We start from the raw sequence: 14255 nt of genomic DNA on the forward strand, positions 1-14255 counted from the left end.
ACGCACAGTGATCAACGCTAGAGTGAAGAGTGCATTGGAGTTTTCGGGCTTGGAAGGAGTGGGGTTAAGTGGCAACGGTTTTGCCGGTTGCCGAAAACGATGGGACGGTGGGAGGGGGGCTGTCGCGAAATAGATTATTCGGTCAGTCACTAATTCGATTTTGGCCATTAAACTAGGACGAATTTGAAACAAGGAAGCGTTGGCGCCGAAGGTAACGTTTTTGGGATCATGTGTCGTTAGGGATGGAAGGGGATTTTTAGTTCTTGGGGAGTCCAAGGTCATTTCAAAGTAAATTCTATTCAAGGTGTAATAAGTGCAATTTAATAAAGGTTTGTGAACATCTTAATGAACTCGAAATGATCACTCACGTCTATTGATCTACATAGAGACATCTACAAGCTGATGGCCTATTAGTGTTGCGTTTGATTTCAAGCAGATGAAGACATAACAAGCGCCCGATATCGACATTGAGGGGGTTCTACGTATTAAATCAGAAAGCGTGTGTTAGTGAAATAGTCATCAACCTAGTTACATTTTTCATTCCTAATTGCCTACGCCACATTGGATTTTGTTGTCTCCGTCATATTGGATTTTGACAGTTGTGTACAAACATAATCCTAGCATGCTTTGACGCGTGTATAACTTTAGCGGTCAAATGTCAAACTCAATACTCAAAAAGAAAAGAAAAAAGGAATTGGTATCGTAAATCCCTCCATTAGTCGACCTTGCCGGCATCGAAACGTGCCAGAGCACGCTGTTGTTGCCCTTTTTGATGCGGGCCGAAGGCACGTGCTCGTCACCCTTTGTAATCATTTGCCAAAATCTCCCCCCCCCCCCCTCAAAGCCAGGTTACCGTCCAACGAGTTGTTGTTGCATTCTGATGAAGAGGCCAATGCATTAAGCAATCGGCTCGAGGACCGCACCTTTCAGAAGCGGCTAGAAGGATGCTTAACCTGGTTCGGAGTAACCTGGCTTGGGGAGGCTTGGGTGGCGCAAGCAACCCATTCCCGAAAGCTTTTGGCAGGTGCTCCGCAAGCTCCGGCTAATTGGCAGGCTTGCCGGCGTACTAATAATGATTGCATTGGAGAGCACTCAGGCTCGGTGTTGTTTGTTTGTTACTGTTGCTGTTGTTGCCGCCCGAAGGGTGAAGATGATGGTCCAATGTTACCCAAACACGGTGCAGCGTGCACCGTGATGGCAGCGTGCGCGATCGTGTAGACCGTGAACAGCGTTTAGATTGAAGGTGTCTGATAAATCGGAACTTTGTTTGGAAAATTACCAACTCGGACACGGAGGACAACCGCGCTCATGATGGGGTCATTCAACGGATTGTTATAAAATTACAGTATTGTCGTGTGGATTGGCAGCTTTCGGCAATAGCGGAGGTCGATCGGGCCTGAGTGTGGCTGAACGAGCAACAGAGGGGAGGAATGGAAATTTATCAAATTAACTATCACCCCACCAAAAATGTGCATCTTCGGTGGTGGGTTCGTTCCAATGACCGCACGCCTGACGCCATTCGGATGACACTGCGCCATGACGAGATTAGGCCTCAGCTCATGTGGGAGAGCGAAACTAGTTTGTGTGTCGGCCCCAGGTGAGTTTGCATACATTCGATACGCTTTTCGGCGGATCTAATGCAATCCGCCGCGTGTCAACTGCGTGTGAGTTGGTTGAACCCGAAGGTGGCAGCGTCCTCGTCCGGTGAAGACGATCTCACGAGTGTGCTCTTCAACCGCAACTGCTTAGCCTCTCGATCTTTCCGCGCGCCGTGATCGTTGTCGTTCAATAATCTGGTTCGTGTAGCATAATTTATTCCAGCTTGGATTGTATAATCGCGGTACGTGTGAGTGTGGCTCAACTTGTCCTTGGCGGTGGGAGCTTCCCTGGGAGGGAGCTCGGGTGGACCTTGAAATAAGCCGTTGATGCACCCGGTGCACGATTTAACGTGGCCTAGTTTAAGGGCTATCGGAGTTGACATTGTGATGAGGCTCATTTCCATATGTGTTTATGTTTTATGGTGGTTTCTTCTTCACCTATTCTTTAGATGCATGGCAAGAAAGATGAGCAGCTGGTCAGTCGGTGGGCAAATAAGACGTGTGGACGAAATGATGCGTGATGCCATCAGGAATAACAGTTTCCATCAGAGAGCTTGAGATTTGAGGATAAAAATAGATATGGAAGTATCTTGTAGGTTAACGTTACTCAAACTCAAGCAGGATGTCATTAGACAGGGATCGAATGGCCAAGGACACACGCGCGATGCTTCGGAAATGTATTAAAATTCAAACGACATATTTTTCTTCCAAATTCGCTCCCCCATTGAAGGATGCAGCCGACACAGAGATACGGCTGACAGAGGACACCTACAGTCGAAAGCGGATCTTCCGGCTTGGGTATTACGAAATCTCAGCAGTTAGGAAGCTGTCTGTTCGAGGTGATCGACTTATTCATGAGGAGGTGAATAATATCTAACCTATTATCGTTATCTACCAACCTCGTCTGAGAATGTATCGACTGTCTTTAAACATTCGAAACGTCCATCGTCTTCGTATTCTCGAACGTGCAACAGTTCTATGGTGACCTTCAAACAATGTTGTTCTCCCCCTTTTTGTGCAAATAAATTCACAACAAAAAACCCCAACCGGCTAATGTATACGGCAAATTACGCACTCGGCAAGACTGCATTACGCTCACCCATCCAAGCACAGGACCGAATCGGTATGGGTGTGTAGCATGGCGAGAGGATGGCAACATTTCAATGAACAAAAAACAAAAAAGGCAAAGAAACAAATACACCCCCCGGGGGTAGCTACGAACGATTATCACAATTCGATCGTGGTACAATACCGAGTGATCTTCATTCATTCGCTCGAAGCTCGAAGTGTTTGCACAAGAAAGAAAGGGGAGGAAAGGCAGGCGGTAAAAAATGGCAAACACACACTATAAGCGGTTAGGTGTTTCACACCTTCACAGCGAATGGGCCGAGACGTCCGAGCAGGGGTCCCTTAGGAAGGGGTTGGAGTGCGGGTCTGCGAAGAGTGTATTATGCAATACGAAACGATTGATAAAGCGTTCATTTCCGTAGCAGAAAGTTTGCAAATTTAGGAGTTTTTTGGTGTGTATGTTATGACGTTTTTAGGTTTAAATGCTTCAGTGCCTCAGGGAGGGTCTTTGGAGCAAGAGGCGTCAATATTGCTTGGGACGGTAGAGCTGATGGATCCGATTCCCTTCTCTTATGGTCCAAAACAGTATATCTCTAATATTTTTTTTTCATTTTTACAATATCTTCTGTCTCGCACTAGTAGTCACAGAAGATACAAGCTAAGTCGATTCCGTACCACTGATTAACAACAAACAAAATCCCCATAACAAACCGATCGATCAAAGCTCGTGTCCCAAATCCTGTGCTTTACGTATTGGTGCTAGCTTGCATACCCTCTCGCTTACTAAAACCACCCAGACGAACCCGCTTGACGTCAATCTAAAACAAAAAAAAGGTTCGTCGTTTGCTGCCCGTGCTCGCGGGCAAGAATATCTTTCGTATTAGCGCTCGTACTAATGCGTTTGCAAACGATGTCGCAAGCGTAACAGCGTGCTAACAAGCATGATCTACACTCCCACCAGCCAAAACGGTGAGGGAGTGGGGAATTAAAACCAGCCTCACGCGTCTCCTCTTTGCCTCTGCGATGCAAGAATGCACCCGACTGCAGTCGCCGTGCAGTTAGTGTGGTAGTTGTGTACACGCTGTGTACACACAATCCATCAGCTGTTACGCTAGCTTGTGTGCTCTCTCCCTCTTCCTACCGTTGCTAGTCAACGCTGTTACTGTCTCTCTCTCTCTCTTTCTCTCCTCCCTTCTACTAGTACGTTCCACACACAGCGCCTACTAAGCTGAGCGCATTAGTCACCTCTACAAACAGAGTGTCCGTGTGTGTGTGTGTGTGCGTCGCATATCGCATTTTAACGTCCAGCTAGTGATGTATCACTTTTGCTCTCCCTCTTTCTCGTATCTGCTCAACACACGCAAACGCTACTCGTTACAAACACCGCACGACGCGTTTCCCTCCCGTTTGGCGCTCGCTAACAGTCACCACCAATCCGTCAAGGTCGCTTTAGAAATCTATCACGCGAAATAAAAGTGAAACAGAGTGACGGCTGTGCATGAGAAGGAGGAGCGAGAAGGCACGAGTCGGCGTACAGCGAGCGCATCGATCGGTGTTGCGCATTTTCGCGGTTCACTATCGTGTCAGTTCGTGGCGTTAGTTCTTCGCAGATCGACCGTTTGCCGCGTGGTCGTTCTTGCCGTGTTCGTGCCGTGTCAGTGATCGTGAGTAATAGTGACAGAAGGCAGGAGCAAACCAAATCCCATCCAATCATGTGTACCAGTGATGCTTGTTCCGTGAGTGGCAAATTGGTGAAATATTTCATATCGTTTAATGAAGAAAAGTACTAAAGTATGTTTCATTTCTGGTACTTTTAATGTTTTTGGGGGCAATTCCAATTGGCAGATCATGGTCACCGTGATAGACGGGCTGGTAAACGCAACCAAGATGCCGCTCGGGTTGGCCGAGGCCGACAGCAGCCTGCTCGCGTTGCCCAACCGGTCCGCAGCCGCCGGGCTCGATGCAGCCGATGCAATCGTGGACGCTTCGTTCGATTTGCTGGTGAAAAAGTTTTGTGAGTCTCTGTGTGTTGTGAATCGTGAATGTGGCAATATTTTACTCATTTTTTCGCTCTCTTTCTCTCGCTCTCAATCACTTCTCTTCCCACCGCTCGAAAACAGTTCGTGACACTGGTGTTCTTCATCTATCTGGTGCAGATCGTTAGGTTCCTAACGCTCCCGCTGCGCGAACGGCTCGAGCAGGGCGAGGAAGCGCAACGCCTCAAGCGCATCTGCATGATCATCGTGAAGGCCATCCTGTCCGGCAGTGCCGGCGCTTGCTAAGCCCCGTTGCGTCCGCAATCACCGCTTGCGCGTACAGCAATGCGTGAACCTATCAGGAAGGCACGCGGTGCAAACTTTCCCCCTTTGGATCAGCTGTCGTCGCCATTGTTTTGCTTTGTGTCTTTCTTTATGATGTGCGGTTTAGTTAGTTTTATGATGCAATTTACCAACCTCCCGCCCAATGCACACAAACACACAAACACGCGCAAATGGTGTTGCGTATCGTATCGTGGCCGGCGTTTTGTACGTGCAGCGTTTCTCTAATTGATCGTGCGATTAAAGCTTCAAATAGGCAGGAACCAACTAACACCTGCCCCAAGTTGACCTATATTTAAATATGGAAGGAGCCGAAGTGGTTCGTTGACACACTGTTCACATAACACGCTGATATGAAATCGATATCACGATCACTTTTTTTGTCGATCGTTTCGTTCTCCGGTCGCGGATTGGCTGTGATTTCAAAGTGTCCTGTGTCCTTCATCTTACGCTCGCTTACTACTACCGTACACTGCCCGACAAGTGATACAGGCTGGTGTGAGAGTCGAAACCCAATAGGTATTATGATAGATAGCGTGTGTGCGTTGCATTGCTAGTGTAAGAGGAAAAGGTAGACAATTTTATTAGCTGTTAAGGTATGCGACCGGGTAAGCGGGTGATATGAAGCAAACACCACCGCTACTGCTGTTGGCAGGTTTTAAGTGAATGTGAAAACGAAACGGTCTCCAATTGAAGTGGAACCAGACAGTTAGACGGTTTTACTAGTCCGCACGAACATGTTGTGTTTGCTCCGTTTCATAACGAACCGCTCCACTAGTATCGTAAAGCCCATTACGAAATATGCTTCATAACTCGGCCACCAGAACTAGAGAGACGCGCTAGACACGTTTAAAGTTCGAGATCGCCCGCCTGGCCCGAAACTGCTGCACTCTTTTATCCGCTAGCTGATCTCATGGATGTTTCCTTTTCCTTTGGATTTTACGTGACTTTGTAGTGAAGATTGAAAGCATGCTGACCGTACCGAAACCGGTTTCGGGCTGCATTGTGAGGGACCGGAAATGTTGGCATTGAAAACGATCATCCTTGTCCGTGGAATACGTCCGTGGAATGGGAAAGATAATGGGAAGCGTAGGCAAGGAGGGCCCGCGTGGCAGCCGTGGATGCAATCTGTAGGATGCAGAGGGTGGCATTGATCAGTGTGTGTAGGGTAATGCACTATGCAGTTAAGTGCAGTGAACGCAATAGGCAAGGTTATAGCGAATTTAAATGAAGTGTATGTAATGAATAAATTGATTTTTTATAAACAAATTTTAAAAGGCTTTTGGAATTTTGACGTTTTACCTTCTTCTCCCAAAAATTGATAAAAAAATGGCCAGATTTATAATTGGTTTATTGATGACAAGTAGCACAGCACAGTTTGGTTTGGTAATTGCAATTGGTTGGTAAACTCATTGCCCTGCTATCACTTTTAATCACCCGTACACAAGCCCGTAAACAACAGACCAAGCAGTAACAACCATCAACAGTGTGGCTTGTACATCTTCCTCCACCTAGTAGAAGTCATCGATGGGCAGAGATATCGAGCGTTAGATTGCGGGAGAGATAACTACTACCGAGCGAAGCCTTATAAATGTTGCACTCGCCATCCCGAAAGGCACGGTAAGTCCTATCGAAAGCGAGCAAAACCGAATCATCATCACCACCACCGGGAACGTGTTTTGCTTTCCTTGTCCGTATCTATGACGAGTGCCCTTTTTTGTCGCCCTATCATACTCCTATCGGCCTGCCGGTACCGTATCAGATAAGTTGTCGCTTGTTACGCGCGCGCGCACTCCGACACTGACCAGCGGTCCACAAACTGGCCGACCAATCACGACCGATAAGAGCCGCGAGCCGCGGCCGGATGTCGATACGGCCGATGCTCCGAGCTTACCATCCCCAGTAGCTTACCAACGGTTCGTCCGGCAGGTTGGTAGCGGTATCGAACGAATGGAAATAGCCGAGTTCTACTGCCGGAACGTTGCCGTACTGCTTCCGGTGCTTCTAGTGCTGCTGCTGGTGGTGCTGCCGAGCGCCAACAATCGCAAGGCCCGTTCGGTGGGATCGGTAGCCGCCGCCGCCGCTCCACCCACCGACCCGTCCGACTGCGATCTGCTCGGGTGCGGCGGTATTTACGAGTGTTACGGCAATGGTTGGGTGAACTATCTGCCGTACCGGGCCGGCGAACGGTACAACATCCCGCTGAGCGCGTTCCACGCCGGGGCCAGCACGCAGCAGGGCCAGCCGGAGTGTCTGCTCGGCACGGCCAACAACTATCTGCCGTGGGTGACGGAGGACGGCCGGCTGACGGTACGGCCCGGACCGCATGCCCTCGATCTGTCCGGTCTGCGGCTGTCCGATCACGGTGTGCAGGGGTTGGTGCAGGGTGTCAGCGCACTGATACCACTTGAAGTTAGTATGAGCGGGGGCACGTGTTTTATTGCGTGAATAAGTGAAGTGTGCGTGTGTGTGTGTGTGTATGTTTGTCTGTTTCAAACGTCATCCAATGTTTTAATTTGTGTGTGTATAGAGTGCAAAATTGAGTGAATTGAATTTCATTTCTGCTGTCCCTTGTCAACACTGTGTCAAGATGCCGTGGGGTACGCTCAGTGCGGTGTTTGGTGTGCGACGTGCGGATGAGGGGAAACGTATCGATAACGATAATTTTTGTGTGTTTTCTTTGTTTTTTTTTCGCCCCACTCTTCGTGTATTTTTTGTTTTATCTCAATGTTAACAACCGTAGACCGGTCCGAAAAGAAAAGCGCAATTAAAGCCGAGAAGAAAAGTCAATCGAAAATAGGATGATGATGGCGATACCGCGTAACCTTGGCAACGGATTGGGGCAGCTTTGATCAGCTGTCAAATGGGATAGCAGCAGTGTAGCAAAGAATTGGCGCTTGGCCAGACGATTCGGTGTGCTATCAATGTGTGGCTTCTTATCGCGCGATTAACAAAGTCGTTTGTAAATCATTCCTAATGCGACAAGAATCTCTTGATCGTACGGCGCGATAAGTGTTTTGAATCGAACTGAGAGCCTTTTTTGCTGGAGTGATGCAACTTGAAAAGGAAAAACACAAAAATGTTCCAACCGTCGGAAGTGCGTAATTCAAACAACAATCAAGTAGCGTCCGCGGGGGAAACATTCCAACAATGTGTTGAGCCACTTATGTGGTGGACTCGCAAATCAAAACTACTTGAGACAACTAAATAAGAGTGACGTGTAGCAAAAAAATGGTGGCAAAGGTGCAAACAGTGCTCCCGGAAAAAAAACAACCCTATTCCGTCAATAACGATGATCCCGGGCTCGTCACCTAAACTATTCTCTAATCCCGGTTCGCTAGCTAAAATAACCAAGCGCGCGCTTCTGATATGATTTATCGGTTATAATCTGTGCGAATTAGTGCTATCTTGACCGAGCGCAAGGGAGAGCGAGATTAGGCGACCGGACGGCAGTGTATTGCGTTCACTCGCGCAGTCGCGAAGCTAATCGGACGGATCGTGAAAGATCCCACCGGTATTAATAAGGGACTGATATCGTGCAAACAATCGATCCATCACAATGAGTTTAGAAAGGGTGTCAAAGAAGCGAACCCCCCGACTGCGACGTGCCGTCTGTACTATCCAGCACGACCCAGTGATAATGATGCTATCGTTTAGATGGTCTAGAAATGCGACACTTTGCTTAGGATGTAAAAGAAAATGTTAACTTTGTTCAATTTTTTTATATTTTGTCAATAGTTTTGTAGAATGTAAAGAAAACGATAAAGAGAGAATGTCTGGCTCCGATTTTCTAAAAAATATAGTGTCCACTGGGTGTTGTCTTAACAGATTTCCCTCAAACACCTCCAGACAGACTCCAGTGCATTCTTTTTTTCAATAATACCTATAATTTCTAGTCCAGATGCATTACAGTACATCGGAACCCATTGCAGAGGCAGTGATCAACGAGAAAACAACGGTGTTTTATCATATTGGGCTGATTTTCGCAAAAAAAAAACTTAATTAATTTTGTTCGGAATTTGAACAAAGATTTTTTTACCAAGAGGACAGCTGAAGTAAATTGTGATTAATTGCATCAAAATGATTTTTAAAGACAGTGATAATAACAAGAAAAAACTTATAAACGAAGATAGATGTAACGAATGCTTTGATGGCCGTACGAAGAAGATCGTTGATTTGTGCAGCAGTACATAGGTTTAATGTTTCTACGAGTACAAGAATGTCTTGATCGTCCTGATCCTCAAAATTGGGTGTTCGAACGTTAAAAAAAAGTCATATTATTTTGCAATTGATTTGTCTCTCAAATAACGAAGGTTCGCTTCAGTAAAGTATAGTATGCAGATATATCAGCGATTAAATTTATATTAGTAAGAAAATATAACATACCAAAAATGCCTCAAGGGTCCGTAATTCGAAGCAATACGGTAATCTAAGCAGACAACCAGAAGCTATTTGGGCATGTGGTTTTGTTTGGAGACAACTGTAAAACTCTCTGTTAGAAAATTGTCCCATTTTTGGCCTACATACAATCTTCAACTCGATGAACTAGGGGCATGTTCCTAAGTAGATGTTAATACAGTGGAACCTTGCATAACAAGTACCCCTTACAATTTTTTGCATAACGAGCAAATCTAAATGCTCTACGAATATCACTCTTAACGAGTAAAATCTCGTATAAAGAGCAATTTAATTTTAATTCCCTATATGAATTTTCGAGAGTTTCAATACTAAGAATCGTTAAATATCAAGTTATTTCGAAAAGAAGCAGGTATAAGTGTGGAGGAAAAGTGTAACGAAGGTGACACACAATAATCCAAAACTCACAGTCATACAAAAATTAAAAAAAAAAACTGGGGCGGGCCGTGGGCGACAGGTGCAGTAAGTGAGGTAGTGTCTTCAGTTTAATTGACAATATTTGAGACTCTCTTCGGCTTCGGCCGTGGAAGTGGGCAGGACGTGGATTTTAGGGAGTAGTGTTGCCTAAGAAGCTTGTGTTTCACAATTGTGAGGTGTATTGATAGGTCAGACCTTGCTTGCATGTATTCTTGATCTACTTGCCCATGAAGGCGAGAATTTCGATACTAAGAATTGATCAATGCATTACTGGTGCCACTTTTAGGTATGTATACGGTTGTGATGCATATAATCCCTATATACCTGCACATTTCTTGTCCTGGAACCAATTATTTCACTTTTCATACGAACTGTATGAAAAAGAGCTTCTCGCATAACGAGTTTTTCGCAAAAATGGGTCATTGGAACGGATTAAACTTGTTATGAGGAGTTACACTGTATTTATAAGATTCGTTGAGAGCTCATTCGCAATATTCTAGCCATTATCCATGTTAGTAACGTTTAGTTGCAACGGTTGAGCCCCATAATCCATTTAAACGAGTGATTAACGATTAGCGAGTGCTAACGATTTATCTGTCAGTTTGTTCCAAAACACATATATAAAATGAAATTGAAAATTATTGAAAAAAATTACAGTCACAATGAAAATTGTGACAATAGGTAAAAATATACAGACAGTTCAAAGAGCCACATTCCTAAATGATCATAGCTGTTTTGTAACACATGATACATGAGATGCGCTTGTGGTTCAAACTATGCCGGTGTGTGTATGTGGGTATGATTGAGTGTGAATGCGTTCTGTGTACTGATGGGTTTATCATATTCTGTTGATCAGTTTGCAGAATTCCTCCCAAGCTAATTAGCACGTTTCGATCCTCCTCCCCTAACAGGAAGTGCTCCATCTATCGATCGCTAGGAACGAACTAACGCTTGTACCTTCGCCAACGCTAAAAAAGTTCCAAAATGTGCGCCTCCTCTCGCTGAGTGGCAATTTTTTCACCGAATTCACCAACGACACGAGTAAGTGTGGGATGCCGTTTGTAGTTACAACAATCACCTCCAAACCTCCAGCGACACTCCCGTATTTGATTTTCCAATTGCAGCCGAACACAACCGTTTGCCATTGCTGACCAAGCTGCGGGTGCTGGATATGCGCAACTGTAGCTTGCGCACACTGCCCGAAGCGTTCTTCCGCAATGTAAACCTCGAGTATCTATTCCTGTCGCACAATCGCATCACAACACTGCCGGCGGAGATATTCTATCCGCTGCGCAGCTTGCTCCATCTCGACCTGTCCAACATGGACACGCGGCGCACGGGCGAGGAGCGGATCGAGAACCCGTTCATGAAGCTGATCGCGGGCGTTGACCTGCATCAGGATATCTTTTTCCCGCTCATCAGTCTGGTGTTTCTCGATCTGTCAAACACGCGGCTTGAGTATCAGGCGTTCATTGCGCTGCGCTCGGTGCAGCGGCGCGTCAAGTACGTCAGCTACTGCAACATTGGGCTGCCCGCGATCGTCGACTATCTGTTCGTGAGCAAAAAGATCGCAATGCTCGACATTTCGTACAATGTGGGGGTAGCGCAGTCGCTGCACTCGGCCAGCTTCACGCTGCTGGCCGACAGTCTGGAGGTGCTGTACTTCAAGGACTCGATGGTGCAGCAGCTCAACTGGCTGGTGCCGTTGCAGCGGCTGCGCGTGCTGAATCTGCGCGGGAACATACTGCGCATGCTGCATCGGGAAAGTTTCGCCAACCTGACGAATCTGGAGCAGCTGGACTTGAGCTACAATTACATCTCGGCCTGGAATCAGCAGATCCTCACCACTACCACCGCACTGCAGAGTGTAAATTTGCGAAACAATAGCATCGTCATTCTAACGACAGACATGCTGTACGATTTCTCGCGCCTTTCGGCCATGGGCCTTGGTGGCAATACGATCCAGTGTTCGTGTAATTATGTGAAGTTTTTGCGCAACATTCTACACAACCGGACGGATGTGGCGGGAGCGTACACAATCTCGGCCGAGCCGCTCATCGTGGGCAGACGGGGGACGGGTACGATCTCCAACAAGCTCTCGCTGCAGCACGTGCAGCTGTTCGACTACGAGGAGTCGGAGTATCTGTGCATGAACTTTACCAGCAATCAGAAGCTCGATCCGCTGGAGCTGCAGGATTGCATGATACCGGAGGATGAGCTGATCAATTCGGAAATTCCGGAGGAGGGCGAGAATGGGCCAGCGCACGCGAAAAATCACACGCTGGTGTACATAGTGGTCAGTGTGGCGGTCAGCTTCCTGATCCTTACCGGGGTTGGGCTGTTTTACTACTGGTTCCACATAAAGTACTTCTTCAAGATCATGAAAAACTCGGCTGTGCTTAGCTTCTTCAACGACGATAAGCTGTACCTGGACAAGAGCGGGTTGCTGAAGGAGGCCGACTTCCATTACGATGTGTTTGTAAGCTATAGCAATGCGGATCGATCCTGGGTGTTGGATCATCTGCTGCCGAACATGGAGGGAGTTAGTCAGATCAATCTTTGTCTGCATGAACGTGACTTTGAGGTCTGTAGTCTTGCTTTGGCCAGCAATATGGGATAATACTAACCTTCTCTTGCTTTCTTCCTTTCAGGTTGGGTATGGCATATTGGAGAACATAATATCCTGTATGGATCGGTCACGCTGTCTGATGCTGATCGTCTCGGAAAGCTTTCTGCTTAGCCACTGGTGTCAGTTCGAGATGCATCTCGCTCAGCATCGGTAAGAAAGGGACTGTGTGTTGTTTGATTAGTTTAATTTGATAAATTAAGGTACCTCTCTCTTCTCCAGATTGCTTGAAACACGTCGCGATGAGCTCATTCTCGTGCTGCTGGAAGACATCCCCAGGCGCAAGTGTCCGAAAACGCTTAGCTATCTGCTGAAGACGAAAACGTACATCAAATGGCCCACCAAGTCGGTGAACGAGCAGGCGCTGTTTTGGAAGCGATTGCATAAAACTTTGCTCACATCGAAAGCATAGCATACCTTCAGGCGCGCCTATATATTCACCACTCACACTCACCACCCCGTAGTACAGTTTGCATTGGCGCGATTCTGCCGTTGTCGAAAAAGATTGGTGCAAGCATTTGTTGTGTGAATGACCATTTCTATTACGCATATGCTACTCATGATTGACAAGAAGCAATAATTAAGAAAGTATCTGCCCTCTTTAGGAGGAGTATTATCGTGTTAATAAATAGTTTAAATATAGTACAAATTATTGGTATAACGTAAAATTGCATGGGTTTCGGAGAGTTTTTTTTAACATTTAATCTAAAAATGAAGGGCAAAATGAAATCAAACGATTCCATTTCCGTATCGTTTTCAGCTTCCTTAATCAACCCATGTTCCGTGGAGGAACTAAATGAACTTTAGTCACGAAAACTTCGTCGTAAACAACAGAAAACACATGCTTGAATCAAACGACTTCAACGGCAGCGAAACAAACGACGAACCTCGCCGGCACGTTAACCTCCACCGGTTCCGTTCCGCTCAGCTATGCAGATTTGTAAAAGCCGGTTCCGCACACGCGCGCGTCCTCTTTTGTTTGTTTTGATGGCGTTTTGCTTGACGTCTGGGGTCTGCGCTTTTGGTGTGTTGTGAGATGAATCATCGACGATCGAATAAACAGCTGATATCGTATCGGCGTGGTTTGTCTAATTGCGTAACGAAGCGATACCTTGCGGGCTGTAAACTCCTACGCACTGTTTATTTGGGACAATATGCAAAGAAATGACAAATCAGACGAATCAGATCACTCCTTAAAATAGTCGGTTTTGCAACATTTCGAAATTATGTTTCGTTTAAAGTGACACTGCGCTATTTCCAACACTTAATGATGCTATACTAACTTTCTAGAAAGTGTTGATTTCTTGTTATTAAACTGAGGCACAGACTCTGAGGTTTTTGTGTCTTCACTGAGCAAGTAAGCTCATCAACTTCATGTTCTGGACGTTTGTGTCGATATTTTGCTCACTCATCCAATGCTGTAGAGCGCAATGTCGGTCACATTTTTGTCGGTAGAGCTGTGTTACCTTACTCTGAAATTCTTTTTTTGCTGATTTGTCGTGATTTATGGGGGATGTTTTCTATGGCCAAAAATATCTTCTCTTTAATTAACGAACTCATTGATTCTACAAAAACCTAAAACTTGAACCTGAAGCTATGAACATACTATCGAATGTTTTACATCGCTATTAATTCAATTTACATGTCTGCAACGCTTTGTTTCCAATTAATCTTTAGCGACCCAACGACACCCGTTTGTTTCCTCTTCCTGGTTTCCACGTGTGAATCTTCGCATGTATTCTCATCCTTCCTCTTAGTTCCTTTGTGCGTCTTACATGCCCTCCTGTTGGCGCTCACTTCGTTTCCGACACT

The 14255-nt window shown here is 46.1% G+C and overlaps 1 protein-coding gene across 1 annotated transcript; it reads left to right on the forward strand.

Annotated features, from left to right (window-relative positions):
- Window positions 1-6702: 6702 nt before the first annotated feature.
- Window positions 6703-13111, forward strand: LOC120896813 (toll-like receptor 13). The gene is made up of 5 exons (XM_040301266.1): window positions 6703-7396; window positions 10729-10858; window positions 10942-12401; window positions 12469-12596; window positions 12666-13111. Exons 1-5 carry the CDS (start codon window positions 6935-6937, stop codon window positions 12853-12855), a joined length of 2370 nt encoding a protein of 789 aa, XP_040157200.1. The 5' UTR covers window positions 6703-6934; the 3' UTR covers window positions 12856-13111.
- The last annotated feature ends 1144 nt before the right edge of the window (window positions 13112-14255 follow it).

This window comes from Anopheles arabiensis, chromosome 2, assembly GCF_016920715.1.
Source record: "Anopheles arabiensis isolate DONGOLA chromosome 2, AaraD3, whole genome shotgun sequence".
NCBI classification, from domain to species: Eukaryota; Metazoa; Arthropoda; class Insecta; order Diptera; family Culicidae; genus Anopheles; species Anopheles arabiensis.

What these genes read in the sequence shown, in the direction of transcription:
- LOC120896813 (XM_040301266.1), top strand. Translation starts at nt 6,935, where the DNA reads ATGGAAATAGCCGAGTTCTACTGCCGGAACGTTGCCGTACTGCTTCCG. An exon ending in GCGCACTGATACCACTTGAA is followed by an intron (nt 7,397 to 10,728) that starts GTTAGTATGAGC and finishes CTCCCCTAACAG; the next exon opens with GAAGTGCTCCATCTATCGAT. An exon ending in TGCATGAACGTGACTTTGAG is followed by an intron (nt 12,402 to 12,468) that starts GTCTGTAGTCTT and finishes TCTTCCTTTCAG; the next exon opens with GTTGGGTATGGCATATTGGA.